Consider the following 16,479-nt stretch of genomic DNA (forward strand, 5'->3'; position numbering starts at 1 on the left):
AGAAAGAAAAAAACATTTGCATATTAATCTTGGGGTTCATTTCACATAACATCAACTTATCTGACCTTTTCTGCTTGTCTCAGATATATACTAGCTATTGCAAATAAGGGAAACCATGGGACGTATGTTTCTTTGGGCCTGGCTTACTTCACTTAAATAGAATTTTTTCCAAGTCTTTCCATTACCTAACAAATGGGGCAATGTCATTCTTTTGGTGGAGGCATATAATTCCATTGTGTATATATACCACATTTTCTTGATCCATTCATTTACTGAGGGGCATCTGTGTTGGTTCCATAGCTTAGCTATGGTAAATAATGCTGCAATAAACATAGTTGTGCTGGTAGCTTTAGTATGGTCTTGTTTGTGATCATTTGGATAAATGCCCAAAAGTGGGATTGCTAGGTCATAGGGGAGCTCTACGTGGAGTCTTTTGAGGAACCTCCATACTACTTTCCAAAGTGAAAAATTGTTTTCTTTTAGAGTGAATGTTAATAGTTTAAGAATTTTTCCAGTAGCACTTGCAATTTACTGCTGATTATTGTTTAAATTTAACAGATGAGATGTTACCATGTCAAGAAGCATCAAATAATGAGCAAGAACTATGCTACCCAGATATGGATCTCTGCAAGTTTGAGTCTATGGGTGGACAAATGAGGTGTAAGTACTCAATGGAGATGCCACTTTGTTGGTGGGGTAATAGTTTATGCAGTTCAGAAATCAGTCATAGATCATAGCTGTAAGCCTTTGCTGACACTAAGATATTCTTAGTGTTGGCTGAGTGTTATTAAATGTCTATGGTTTACTAAATTTGAAAATTCTAAATGCATCTATATAATATTTTTGTAAAAGGACCTCATAAAATATCATCCTGGAATTGCATACAATGTTTTTTCTTTAAAATTCTAATCTGCTGCCAAAAAGTAAGATTCCAATATAAATGACTAGTTCACAATCATTAATTTAATTCCAATTAAATTATTTAATATTATAAGAAATAATTTATAGATAAGGTCAAATATAAAATGTGAAAACTTGAAAGAAGCGGTAAAAAATAAAAAATAAATTTCTAGAAATCCTTTTTTTTTTTTTTTACAACCGTAGTTCTCATTCAGAGAATGCAGATATGGAACAACTGAACGCGTTTTGTAGAACAAAGATGATACACTGTACAGCTTGCTGGATCAAAATTTTCAGATAGTGTGTGTAAGCCACTTAATTGGTTATAGCATGTAACCCTGCTTAAGCAGCCACTCTAATAGACTTGAATAGTCCACCAAGGTATTTTGTTCCCGTCTGTAGTGTGTGAGGCCTGTGGATTTGATGTGGATACATGTGATTGGACATCAGAGGTTTCAGCTGGGAAAGTTCCCTGGATTCGCACAAAAGCAAACGAGGTCCCTAAAGTAGCATTTGCACCACAAGTGGATCAAAGTGGCAAGGAGGAAGGTAAGAAATAAAAATAAATATATTTCAGTGGGACATGTCCTCCTCCATCTTCCTCCAGTTTGTCTTGCTCTTTGTCATTGTTCCTACTTCTTCTGTAGTGATTTTGTTGGATCATTGTTTAGCCCCCAAGACTTTTAACTGTGCAAGGAAACTTCTTAAGGGGTTCATACTTCATAGTCATCCTTGGTGTTTTACACATCCTATTTTTTTGAGTCTTAAGTTGTTGAACATTTTTATAAGCAAGTTTTCTTAACCCTGTTCTCTGGTTTCAAGAGTTTGACTCTGCACATATATCTCTCTCCCTTGCCCCTCTCAGCAATACATAGATTGATCAAAACCCATAACATAGAAACAACAGAGACAAAGAAAAAAACCTCTTATGTCCCTATCTTGGGGTTCATTTCACTGAGCATCATCTTATATAGTCAAATGTACATAGTTTTTTATTTTTTCTACTGGTCTGGTAAGATTATCCTAGACATATACTAGTTGTTACAAATAAGGGAAACCATGGGACCTATCTTTCTTTGGGTCTGGATTACTGCACTTAATATAAATTTTTTCAAGTCTTTCCATTTCCTAACAAATGGGGCAATGTCATTCTTTCTGATGGAGGCATAGAATTTCATTATATATATATATATATATATATATACCACATTTTCATCTATTGAGGGGCATCTGTGTTGGTTTCATATGTTTTTTTAATGTATTATGTGATTTTTTTTTGTTTCTCTTGTGTGCTTGTTTCCTCCATGGTATAACCCCTGTTGTCACTGTGTTTGATTCCTGTGCCCTGCATCTTGTATATCCATTTCTCTAAATTGGAGAGGGGAAGGGAGATAACAAAATGCTGAAACAAGGATACAGGTTTACCCATTATAACAAAGAGATGTACAAGACACTGTGTTGAAAATGAACTTTACAACTTGGGAGGGAGGTGGAAGGTAGGTGTTAGGGAGGTGGGGAGGGAAGAGATAGCAGGGGAAAAACAAAGGAAGGTAACAGTGCTCAATAAGAAATGGACTCATTTCCTTACTCATGTAACTGTAACCCCTCTGTACAGTGTCTTTACAATAAAAAACTACTAAAATCCCCTTAGCATATTTGGTCCTAATCGTAAGTAGTCTATCATGTTAGTTCCATTCATCAACTAGCATACTTTTCATTTCTGAATCTTTGAAATATTTTACATTGTTTTGTTTTCCCTATCCTTTCTTAAAAATGTATTTTTATTTGGTTTATCATTCATTTGTCTTTGAGTCACAAGCAAATCACTAACTTACTATGCTATTTTGATTAAAGCTTAACATATTGCTGGTAGAGTTTTAGCTAATTTAACATTATAATTCTAGATGCTGCTGAAACATTATCAACCTGCAAAGAAATAGTGTATTTTGACTTTACTTTTTCTTTTTGATGCTAGTAGTAAGCTTGAACTGAGAGCCTTGGGGACTGTCCTTGAGCTTTTTTTTCAAGGCTATAACTCTACCACTTGAGCCACTTCTGATTTTTGGTGGTTAATTGGAGATAAGAGTCTCAGGAACTCTTCAAAATCTGGGCTGGCTTTGAACCATGATCTTCAAATCTCAGCCTCCTGAGTAGTAAGATTACATGTGTAAGCTACCAGCGCCCAGCTTCAGACTTCATTTTTAATATATAAATCATAGGAACTTTGTATCTGTATGTTTAATATTTACTTTTAAATATCAGAGGGGAAAACAGATTGACAATATTTTCAAATACTACAAAATCTTCAGGTGTAGTTTAATATCAATATCTAAATCTTTTTATGTGATTTGCTAAGAAAGATGGCATTTTAAATTATAATCTGTGAAACTATATATAAAATATTATATACAAAGTAGAAAAAACTTACCAACAGGGAAAAGAATTCTTGGAAGAATAATTAACTAAAGAAAGAATGTAGAAAGACACTTAAAAGGATAATAATTTGATGTTATAGTTTTGTGTTATAGACTACTTTTAAGAATATTTATTACAGCATTATTTACCATAGCTAAGATATGGAACCAACCCAGATGTCCCTCAATAGATGAACGGATCAAGAAAATGTGGTATATGTATACACACATACACATACACACATACATACACAATGGAATTTATGCCTTCATCAAAAAGAATGACATCACCCCATTTGTTAGGAAATGGAAAGACTTGGAAAAAATTCTATTAAGTGAAGTAAGCCAGGCCCAAAGAAACATAGGTCCCATGGTTTCCCTTATTTGCAATATCTAGTATATGTCTGAGTCAAGCGGAAAAGGTCAGATAATGTGATGTTAGGAAAATGAACCCTTAAATATGTATTTTAATGTTTTCGTTTCTTTCATGCATGTGTTTCTAACGCATTTATAAGATTATCTCTTTGTTGCTTTGTATGTCCCTCCCCCACAGTATAACCCCTGCTTTCACTGTATTTGGCTCCGGTGCCCTGCATCCAGTATATACACTTCTCTAATTTGGGAAGGGGAAGGGAAAAAAATACTTAACATGGCTTAACATTGTAACAATGAGGTGTACAAAACACTATGTTGAAAACAAACTTTACAACTTTGCAGGGGGTGGTAGTAGTTTTGGAGGTTGGAGGGAAGGGATGGTAGGGGAAAAGCAAAGGAGGAGGCAACAGTGCTCGATAGGAAATGTACTCATTACCTTGCTCATGTAGCTGTAACCCCCCCCCCCTATACAGTATTTTTTTTACAATAAAAAGTACCAAAAAATAATTAAAGCAAAATAATTTTTAAAAAAGAATATTGACTTTCCCTAGTAAGAATACCATTCAGTTTTGGTATGAAGGGGCTGGGAAGGTGGCTCAGTGGTAGAGTGCTAGCCTTGCATGCATGAGGCCTTGGGTTCTATTCCTTAGCACCACATAAGCAGAAAAAGTCAGAATTTGCACTATGGCTCAAGTGGTAGAGCGCTAACCTTGAGCTGAAAACTGAGGGACAGTGCCCAGTGTTCAAGCACCACAACCAACAACAACAACAAATTGGTATGAGGAACTTGGAAAGATTTAGTACATTTTAGAAATCACATATGAAATAAGAACCATTGTTTGCCATTCACATAATCATGTTTATTTTTAATATTTTTTCTTCAAGTAGATATATAGAAGAATTGCCATTCAACAGAGCAGTTTATAAATACAATGCATCTTGATCAATGTCACTCTTTTATCATTCTCCCTGGTCCTTCCCAATCTCATCCCTTCCCTCAATTTTCTTAATTTTATAGGATGTACATTGAATTTTATTACTGCATTATCTTCCCCTTTGTCTCTTCAATCATCATTTCTAAACACCATATCTTTTAAAATATAATACTATGTGTTAAGCATCGTTTTGAAAATCTTCAGAAATAAAATTGATGTGTTTAGGCAGAAACCAGTTAATTGTTTTTCTAAATTGATTCTTTTTCTTTATTTTTAAGGTTTCTATGTATGGATGGGGGCCAAGAGTGCTTCATTCAGTCGGGCTTATCTAAACAGCTCTGTGTGTCACTGCTTCGCCACGAAGTGCCATCTCCAATTCCATTACTCCATGGAAAACAGTGTTTTGAGAGTAGGACTGTATAATAATAAGGTAAGAAGAAACTAGCATTAATTTCAAATGTATTGAATAAGTGAAACTTATATTTCTTGAGACTTGTGTTTCCATTTTTTAGTTGTGTGTGTGTTTTATTCTTTAGCCTCATCTCTTTTCAAAGTCATTCCAAAGTCATTTTAGGATATACAAAAGATAATGTGCCTAGCTACTCAGAAGGCTGAGGCCTGAGGATCATGGTTCAAAAGCCAGCCCAGGCAGGTAAGTCCCCATGAGACTTTTATCTGCAGATAACCACTCAAAAACCAGAAGTGGCTCAGTGGTTCAAAGGGGTAGGGTGCAACCCTTGAATAAAAGAGCTCACAGACAGGTCCTGAGTTCAAGCCTTATGACTGGCAAAAAAAGTTAGTGTGATAATTTGCAAAATATTAATTTCTAAAATTCATGAAGGCATAGTTAAGAAACTCTCAATTTGACTGAAACTCATCTGTTCTGTTTTAGACTTTACTATTTATTCTATTGAAATATATATATGTATGCATATATATGTATATATATATATATATATATATATATATGATGGGCACAAAGAATTTGTTTCAGTACCATTCAATATATTTTAAGGACTAGTATTTGCTAACTAAATAAAGAAAAAAGAATCACTTAAATTTTTAAAAAAATATCATACTAGGTTGAGCAACTTAATGATGGTTATGCTAGTGAATAAAGCAATTCACAGATAGGAAGTAAAATCTGTCTTCCTAACTTAACTTTAGCAGTGAGATTATCTGTAGGTAGGAATATACATGAAGTAATATGAGAACTTCTGTTGTAAAGACTATGTTCATAGATGGGATAAAGAATCACCGAGGGAAGTCAGGCATTTTAGAAACGAGAAATATTTGGCAGTGATTACAGGCATTCTTAATGTTAGAAGAAAGAAAACAAATTTGAGTGTGTGTCCTTCAGCTTAGAATGCTTTGAATAAATCTGTTTGGAATTTCTGCAAGGAAATTGCATTTTCCAACAAAAGTCATGTATACACAACTGGGTGCCACCATCAACTTATGAATAGGATTTTCTTATGTTCTGTTCTTCAAATATCAGAATTCTTATTACAAAGATAGTTGAAAATATAGGACACATTCTGTCTTTGGTTCTCTTTTTATTTTTATAGCATTTTTAGTTATGCCTGACTTTATTTTGCTTCTTTTTAAGGATACTGAGCGCATTCTAAGGCATGAAATTAAATGAGTAGAGGGGTTAATACATTAAAGTAATAACATTCTCCTTTGTTGTTAGAATAGAAATAGTGTCTAGCATTCTGTACCTACAATATAGTACCTACAATAATAGGTCTTAGTTGTTATATCTATTTGATAGATCTATCAAATAAATATTTGATAGATCTATCAAATATAGATGTATACCTATCAGATATAGATATATCAAATAGACAACATCTCTCTACCCCTTTTGTAGCATGGGGGAGAGTTTTATAAAATGAACACTCCTAACTCCAGAAACCAAAAATTTAACTTCAATTAGGTTTGTTGTACAATTTATGTATCAATAATCTTTGCTATGTAAGCCAAACCCAGTGAAACCCTATGTAACCTATAACTTTTCTAATTACTAATTATGTCTTTCGGCAAAGGCATAATGAAAAAAGTATGATTCAATTCAAACTTTTGGTCTGTATTAATATTCTTGATGTATGAAGTAAATAGAAGATGGTAGCTGAATATGATTAATGCACATGTTTGCATGTAGGAAAATACTAAATCCCACTAATATATAAAAATAATAAGTATTGATAGCATTAAACATTTAAACATATTTATTTTTTTCTTCACAAATGTTATTCACCTTATTTATTCTTAATTGTCAGTGCTTTAGATTTCATTTATAAAATGTAATCTTATAATGAAATCATTTATAAAATGTAATTAAGGGAGCAAACATGTAAATTTTGTCTCTTTGAATCAAAGGATGAAGCAACATTTTGGACGTACAATATATCAACCCACAGAAAATGGGTGAAAGCTCATGTGTTAATACCAGCAGAATTGAAGACATTTCAGGTATAAGGAAAATAAACAATTTTTCATCTCAAGTTTAACTTTTAGTTTTGCAGTATTGAGTTTATTATCCACTGCTAAATTTAAATTATAATTTAAATTAGGAAGGTAGACTTGAATGCTCTGAAGAGAAATGATACACTTGCTTTCATTACACTTGGCACTCAGTAGGCCAAATATCCCATGAATAGAGGAAGCCCTTTGAATCTACTTTGAAACAAACTTGATCATTCTTGTGGGCTCCTTCCTGACCACTTTCCAACCCATCTATTTCACACAGGGAAGCACAGTGTACAAAGCATAACACAGTAAATGGATATTGGAAATCAGTGGAGTTTTTGCTAGCATGTAGAATATATTAATTTATATTTTATTACATATGGATAGCTGAAGGTATACCAAAATAAAGCTGACAAGTGCATATGCTCAAAGAAAGCTCAGCAAATTCTGTCTCTTACTAAATTAAAGATTGTGTATATAGTATATATAAGTTTATCTATGTTGCAGTGTGAGTAAAGTTAATGAGACTAATTGTATGTATAGCTTGCAGAAACAAATTACATTCAATTCCCTATGTAGGATCATATTTATGCAGTTTTCCAGGTGTTAAAAGGGAAGAGTCTCCAAAGAACTAATGTATAATTATGTAGACTTTTAGAATTCCAGTGTGGAATTTTTGAATCATAAGTATTTTTGTAGATGTCTTAAGTTGAAGCTTACATCCTATCCTGTTGAATTAACATTCTGACATTAAATTTCAAAATTATATAACCTGATATTGATCTATATAACTTCTAAAGGATGTATTTAATGTTTGTTTTTCCATAAAACTAAATTTTTTGTTTTGTATTCAAAGATAAAACAACATAAAATTTAAAGAGAGTAAATTTGGCAGTTATTACAGGTTTCTAAGTGCATATGAAATGTAATTAGCTTTTCAATAATGGCAGACTTTTGAGATTTATGTTTAAGCTCATCAATTTTTTAAACTTCAAGTGATATTATTTCTGCATATCTGAGCTCTTCCTGCTGTGAAAATGCAAAGCAATTGGTCCACTAATTTATATTCACATAGCAGAAAAATAAAAGTAGATGGCATATAGCAGCACATAAAAGTTTTGTTACTCTTGGTCATGATATGAGCTCAATATTATTCTCGGAACTAATTTTTAAAATATAGTTGCAAACTGAAACTTGATCTTAATTCTTAAACAAATATATCTTTTTTATGTTTTGAAATTTTTTAAACTGTATGACTTTATTCCTAGTATCTTGCCAGATCTTAAACATCTATTTCAAATCTGTTCAGTTGAACTTTATGTAGTAATGGAATTTTCTCTATCTCTGCTATATAATATGATAGACCCTGGCCACATTGGTCTGTATATTTGATATGGAGCTAACATGATTAATAAATTGAATTTTAGTCTTATTTTAATTCAAGTTGAAGTAACCATCCATAGCTGGTGGGCAACTAAATTGTACAGTGGTAAATTTGTTACTTGGTAATCAATTATTTTTGTTACTGTACTCTTAATGTTTATTAACCATTAATCTCTATAGAACCCTAAGCATATTAATATTTTGACAATGTCTTACATTTGACTGCCAATGTAGGATTGTTTGACTTGTTAAAGTTGCATATCTCCAATAAAAGTTAGCAATTTAATTGAGAAAATTTATTTGGGACTTGTTATCAGGGAAATTGTTGTTCAATATAAGTTTGACTTTTAAACATATTCTTAATTTTTATATTATCCCTTTCCATTACCTGACAGTTCCCTTCACAGTTATAACTCCTATTCTATAAGTACTGACAATATTTTCCCTTTCTCTTGAGAATAAAAAAACTGAGCTCTTAAGATAATGTACAAACTGTAGTTTGTGGTCAAGGTGATTTGGGCAGTTAAATGGAATGCTGAATTTTGTCTGGTCAGGAATCCTTAGTGAAGCAAGTGAGTTCATCATTATTAAGCAGATAAGTTGAATTTATAAAATAGAAACTATCAATTGCATTTGGCTGCTTTAAACTGCTGTGTTTCGAAATAACTGTTTAATCCCTTCAGCCTTCTTTAGTTTTTTTCAAGAGTGATAAAGTTCATGAATTGATCATGTCTTTTCTGAAGATTGTTTTTGAAGGTGTCATTTTGAGCCAGAGCAGTTTTATTGGGCTTGATCAGCTATGGATCTATGCTTGTGCACACAACAACTCCAGACACAGTTGCTTTATGGATGAATTTTCTTGTGCCAGTGGCCAATCCATTGTCCCCAAACCACACTGTGACTCTCGGCAGGACTGCTTTGATGGAAATGATGAAGACCCAGTAACTTTTTGTAAGTGGACTGTGGTGCTTGTGCACCTGTTCTAATTCATGAATTGCATTGGAAAAGTCTTTGTTTATCTCAAGGTAAATTAACCTGAGAAATAAGATTGATATTCTTTCTTGCTCTCAAACTATTATCACTATGCTCTTGAGGGTCTCTTCCCTTTATTAATTACAAGTTTTGGTGCTTGCTGCTAAAATTGCAAAAATAAAATCCCTCAATTTGTTCAACAAATGAATCATGATTAGTTGTGTACATATGCTTAGGTTAATATATTGTAAGCATATATGGGTTTTATATATATACACACACAACATATACAAGATCATATGCATATGCATATATATATATATATATATATAAACATGCTAACTAAAGTATGGTATATGCAGGGGAAGATTCCACTGGTGTAACTTCTTTGAGTTACAGTTTAACAAAATAAATACTAAGAAGCTGGAACATGTGCTGTTGGGGGCAGGGGAGACAAAGTGGCCAGAAAAGTGAAGAGAGAAAGGATGGGCAAATGCAGTCATACTATCCAATGTACATATGTGAAAATGGAACCAGGTAACTTGAGGGGATGGATGGAGTTGGGAGAGATGGGGAGAATGATCGAAGGCATGACCCTGACCGAGGTGCATAGTACTCACAGACTAATAACCTTGAATTGAAACCTCTCTGAACAACTACTTAAAGATCATAGAAAAATGAAATACCTCATTTAGAAAAGAAAAGAGTTGAGAAAGAATTTCTTGGTAGCTCAGCCTTTAGGAAGATTTTTATGGATTGCTAATAATTTGTTAATTTTTTTTCTTACCAATTATTATGGACTTAGAGGAGAGAGAGTAAAGAGGAAGAAGTTGTCCTTGCCTCCACGGCAGCCATGATCACTGTAGAAATCACTTCAGCTATCATTGCAGTCAGAAGGACAAAAAAAATCTTCCTTGAGGGCTTTTATGCAGTCTCTGATAGGAGGGGTGACAGAGATCCCATTAGTATTCAAACCTAGGTATATTTCAAACCAAATGGAATTTAACTTACAGCCTACAGTATGGTTTTCATATGAGGTAGCTTAGCAACCAACACTCTGATGTCCTTTTGACACCCATGAATTCTAACTAAATGAATCTATTTTTCTATATCACATATAAGAACTTTGGTAAAAAAAATTAAAATTGATGACATTTATTTTTCTGCAGTGTTTTAGTGAGATATTTAGTTGAGCTGGGGAAAATATTGCAATAAGATAAATGTCACCATTTAATGAAAAGATCTTTGTACAACATGCTCTTCTTGATAAGTGAGTGAAGATTTTATTAAGAGAAATGAAGAGGGACTGAAAGGGGAAAATAGGAAAACAAGGAAAATATTCTGTGCTGGCCTCCTCATAAACATCAGTTCAGCAAGTTCCCCAAATACCTTTAAGCCAAATAACATACTAACCAATGAGATCTCACAGGAGTTGTTAGATGACTCTTCTCTTTCATTCGAAAAGCTTAAATCAAGGACAATTTATTTTGTCTAATATATGTCAGATTTCTTTCTATGCCTTATTCAAATTTTCCACAGACAATTTCACAGATAATTTCTCTTAGGGAAATTCATCTTTCTAACAGGTTCTATCATTTTTAATTTAAATAACTAAAAGAAAATATATTTCTTTTCAATTGTGCATGTGGAAGCTTAGTTTCTTTTGTCCTGTCTCTTCTCTCCCCTGTAGTGATTCTTTGTACTGCTTGTCTTTTAATAGCTTTTAACAACCAAGTTCCTACTTGAAGTAATACAGGTTATTTTTGTGTTTAAATTTGGACATATTTTTCCATTTTATCCCTTTATTGAAGTTTTTTGACTGTTTAGCTGGCATTTTTCAAATATAGTATCTCAGTACTATTCTGCTATTTACTTTGGATAAATGCAGGTTTAGATATCTGTGATTATTCACAAATATTGCTATTTATTAGTCTTGGAAATTTTCCAAAATAATAGAACTTGTTCTATAAAACCTTTTTATGCTTGCTTGGTTGTGATCAACTTGGCACAGCAGGTCTGATTTAAAAATGTGATAATAGTACAGAGAGCACATGCAGATGTATGTATGTATGTGTATATATATATATATATATATATATGTGTGTGTGTGTGTGTGTGTATACAAACACACATGCATGTGTGTTCATATATTTTAATGCCAAATGAATACTTCATGTAACTATTTAAGTATATTTAAGTATATTGTGTAATCATTTATATGGAATTATTAAAAGGATATAAATTGCATTATATTTTACACTAAAATGATTATGCATATATATGATAATATATAGACACACAAGTATATATATTCTTTCAAAATGAGAGGGCTTCCATTAAAATTTTAAAAATTATGTGTGTGAACATTTTACACACTTAATAATTTTTGTTGTACAATTTTAAACTTTCAATACAAAAGTATTTCATAAAGAAAATTTCCAAGTTTATGAAACACAAGCAAAATACATTTAATTTCCCTTAGCTTATATGTGAAGTTTGAAGCGCTCCCTTACCTGCATACTTGCAAAGATTAACTTGTGAAGAGTGCTAATGTACTTTCCCCAAAAGGCACCCTTCCTCAGCTGCTCTTTCATCGCCAAGTTACCCTTTCTTCCAGACATTGATTTAAGAAGTATACAAGGTACTGGGCCATTGGCTCAATGGCTACAAAGGCTGATGGGGTTTGCTGGTGTTCTGTTGCTGTCTTGACCTCTGTGGACTACATCACCTGAAACTGTTCAGAGACCTATGCCCTAGTGTGCCTCCCCAGACTCAAAGGCTTCATTCTTACAACGTCCCAGGTGGTTCATCTGCACCCTAAACTCTGAGAGACAGTGTATGAAAGATGATTCAAAAAATGTAGACAGCTTGAAGAAGGAAATAGATGGCATATAAACTAAGATGGCATAAAAGCTAAGAGGTAAACTTGTCAGTGGCCTCTTAAAATAAAAGTCAAAACACTCATTCCTACACTATTCACTACCATTATATTATGAAACAATAAATTTTTAATGTTTATTTTGCATAATCTTGTATAAAATAGAGGCAATAATCTATGCTCTCATCTGCATTGTAATAGTATCTACAAGAGCTAAGTATCTGTAAAAAGCTTGAGTTTTGATCAAGGGATGAATGGATTAAAGATCTGAGATATGCTGGGCCCCATAGTCCACATCTATAATCCTAGCTACTCAGGATCCTGAGATCTGAGGATCAGGAAACCCAAAAAACTGTGCTAACTCTGGTAAAAAAAAAAAAAAAAAAAAAAAAAAAACAAATTGTTTAAATAGGGATACAGGTGGACCCATTGTAACAATGAGATGTTCAAGACGTTATGTTGAAAAATGAACTTTACAACTTTGGCAGGGGTGAGGGGTGGGGAGGGGGGATGGGGGGAGATGTGAGGGAAGGGATGATAAGGGGAAACAAAGGAGGAGGCAACAATGCTTGATAAGAAATGTACTTATTTCCATGCTCATGTAATTGTAATCCCTCTGTATGGTATTTTTGCAATAAAAAAATTAATAAAAAATAATAAAAATAATAAAAAATATTATGAAATGCTAAAAAAACCCCAAAACTCTGAAAGTACAATGTCCTGAGTTCAAGTTCTACTACCAGCACAGAAAAGATCTGATATATATGAATATATGAAAATATGTGAATATATATACACACATATATATATATACATATGTGAAAATTATCTAATGATAAGCACCATGAGCAACAACAGAATAAACTCTGAGGGCATTATGCTAAGTGAAATGAGCCAGCCACAGAAAGACTGTGAATGTATGCATATGTTATAGCCAGTAACAAATCTTTCTGGTGATGAATTTTTAATAATTAAATTTTTAAAATTATTTCTAAGGACAATGGTTATGTATAGTGTCCCATAGAAAAATAATGGTTGACATTTTAAATGATAAACATCTATATGATGGAAGAGATCATTTGAACTTACATCCTAAGCTAAATTTCAACATTTATGCAACTCAGGGTTAATTTATCACAAATACTTGTTTCTGTCTTGCAGTTGTGAACTGTGCCCAAAGGCTTGGCAATGCCTGCATAGTGTGACACTCACACTTCTCACACTTTCTACTCCTCACCTCTGCTTGTTTGGGAATGATGGTGTTTACTTCCAATAGTCACCTGCTAGCATGAAGAAGATGGTTGTTTTTGTGGACTTGTTCCTTTAGTGCAACAATGTATAATTTACTGCTCCCAACAGAATAATATTGAGTTTATTACTCAATGAATGAAAGTAAAAGGAAAAGAAAGAGGTAGTAATGATATTAGGATACCAGGTACAAACCGGAAAATCCTGGGCCCCAGAAACAGGGCTTTCTAGACCATGATTTTTAGTTTTGGGAAATGCACTTCTACGAGTCGGGGATTCCATTGGGAGAAACTGAAGGGTTCCTTAGCCAAGTTCATAACCAAGAATTGGGACTTTGTAACTACATTGTGGAGATAACAGGTATATATTTTGAGTCTTAGATATTTCTGCATAAAGCTAGACAATTTAGAAGAACTGTGCGGTGGCCTAGAAGGTGGCAAAGTTCATAGGAGATGAAGGAACTAAACCAAAAAATGTATTTGAATGGCCATGCCAGAGAGACAGTTGCAATGATTTATAAATATAATGACTGTGTTAAAAAGCAGAAGAGACTCTTCTTGGAAGATTAACTTTTCATCATTAGCTCTGACCTTTATCAACAATTGTGCATCCAGAGCTGGGAAAACTAAAAAAAAAAAAGAAGAAGCTGCAGATTTCCAGTTGGGTAGATATTGACCTGCATTTGCTTGTCATAATGGTGCAGCATTAAGTACCATGAAGCACACTTTTTTTTATTATGTACTGCAGCCAATGTAATAGTTTGTATTTCACTGGGAAACCCATTTAGAGGAGACAATTACATTTGCTTATAAACAGAATAATAAATCTTTTTTCATATACCCATTATATATCTTTAAACAAACATGGATTTGTGACTTAAATGTTGAATTTACATGGAGAATAAATTTAAGTGGCATTTCTATTTGCATATTGCACTTTAGGGTTTTAATTATTGATAATCTAGTGAAGAAATATCTGGTCATGAAACTGAGCCTTTTTGTTACAGAGATTTGGACATTTTGGATTATTAAGGTATAATAAGAAAATTCAACTTTCTGGCCCTATAGGGCCTATTATTTCAAGTTGAAAACAATTTTTGGAAATAAGCACCTGTGGAATGTTTAATTATGACCTAGAATTCTTGGTTTATGGAGGATGCATATTATAAACTTTGGTATCTAGATGTCCTATTTGCTGAAATCTTCTACAGGACATTTAATTGATTAGTATTCTTGAGTTATGCTTTTCCCTTTCAGAGATAATTGTATTTTTGAGACTTAAAGAACACACACACACACACACACACACACACACACACACACACACACACACACACACACACACACACACACACACACACACACACACACACACACACACACACACACACACACACACACACACACACGCTCCTGACAAGTACTTGGAACTCATTGGTAAATGTCTATTGGTAGTAACTATGGAAATGTATGAAAAAATCTGATGTCTCTTGATAAATTATAATGTGATTTTTCCTCTTTTCCAAGTGTTATAAAAATGTTTCTTCATAAAAAAATTGTTTCAGAAATAAGTTTTAAAATTAATGGTATTAACATTATTCCAGACTAGTACTTCAGATTGGTTGAGGTTATGATCTTATTTTAGGAATATTAAATTTAAACAATGAAAAATAATTTCTCCAAAGCATAAATCAAATTGTTGGAATTTCTATTTTATTCCCCATTGCTTCAAACATGTTTTTTTTTCTCAGCAATTTGGTATCAAACTGGGAAAGATGTTTATAAAGCTTGCTCAAACCCTGATTTCTCCTAGAACTAGTTCTTTTATTATATATGTGGGAATGTAACTGTTTTCCAACTTTTTAGTTACATACTAGGAGAAGAAAAGCAATGTTCAGAATATCTAATGTACTTGCAGTTGTACAATGGTGAGACATTTAATTTGAAAACACTTTTAAAAATGAACTAATGAAATGAGCATTAAGATAGTGATCCAAATGTCTTCAAGATTCAGGATTCATTTCAATTCTTCCTTTTAAGTGGATTTTTAAAACTACCATTGCAGAAGGCTGGGGAATTAGTTACTACCTGAAGCTGTGGAGTTTCCCCTAGGCATTATTAGGTAGAATGGAGATGACACATGAGGATGAAATACACCAGACTTGTCTGTAGTCATGCTGCACTCAGAACACAGGAAGTGTACCATGTTGAAAAAAGGAAATCTATTCTGGTCATCAGAAATACTTAACTACAAAGCAGAATGGATATACTGATCTCTGGAGTTGACTGTAGAATCAGTGTTTCACTGCCCACCCTCGAGTTCATTTTTCCTTTTTTGTTTTCTTGGCTATGGCTAACAGCAAATGATCTCAACTGTGACTTTGAGGCTGGGTTCTGCGGCTGGGAGCCATTTCTCAAAGAAGATTCACACTGGGAGCTGGTGACAGGACTGAGCAATGGTGAACACCATTTCCCCAAAGCTGATCACACAACAAACACAGATCATGGTGGGATTTTTTAAAATGGTTTTCTTTCATGTTGCAGAGTAATGTTAGTATCTCTTCTCACTTCTAACTTTTCTATATAAATGCAACTCTGGTTCATCTTTTCTTAGGCCCTCCTTGACCAACTTAATAGTGTTTAATTGCATATCCTTAAAGGAACTTGACTTTAATAAACAAACACTTCTGCTGTTGCTGCTGCTGTTTAGAGGTTGAGTTGGAGGCACAAAGAAGGAGAATACTTTTTTGATAAATTGTACAGGAGGCTTGCCTTTTTTTTTTGGAGCAATCCAATTTTTTTGTGAAACAGCAAGAAAAATAGTTTAATCTTCTTTCTGGGAACAGAAAACAGAGATTTAGCACTATCTACAAAATAAATCTGCAAATACTTTTGCATTCTTT

The 16,479-nt window shown here is 33.3% G+C and overlaps 1 protein-coding gene across 1 annotated transcript in view; it reads left to right on the forward strand.

The window, feature by feature from the left end:
• Positions 1-16,479, forward strand: part of Malrd1 (MAM and LDL receptor class A domain containing 1) — a 470,497-nt gene that overhangs the window by 56,962 nt on the left and 397,056 nt on the right. Inside the window, exons 6-11 of the mRNA XM_069991735.1 lie at positions 559-660; positions 1,303-1,449; positions 4,903-5,054; positions 7,007-7,099; positions 9,223-9,430; positions 15,937-16,083. Coding sequence (XP_069847836.1) covers positions 559-660; positions 1,303-1,449; positions 4,903-5,054; positions 7,007-7,099; positions 9,223-9,430; positions 15,937-16,083 — 849 coding nt within the window. The remainder of the gene's footprint in view (positions 1-558; positions 661-1,302; positions 1,450-4,902; positions 5,055-7,006; positions 7,100-9,222; positions 9,431-15,936; positions 16,084-16,479) is intronic.

This window comes from Dipodomys merriami, unplaced genomic scaffold, assembly GCF_024711535.1.
Source record: "Dipodomys merriami isolate MVZ:Mamm:240054 unplaced genomic scaffold, mDipMer1.0.p SCAF_4, whole genome shotgun sequence".
Taxonomy (NCBI): domain Eukaryota; kingdom Metazoa; phylum Chordata; class Mammalia; order Rodentia; family Heteromyidae; genus Dipodomys; species Dipodomys merriami.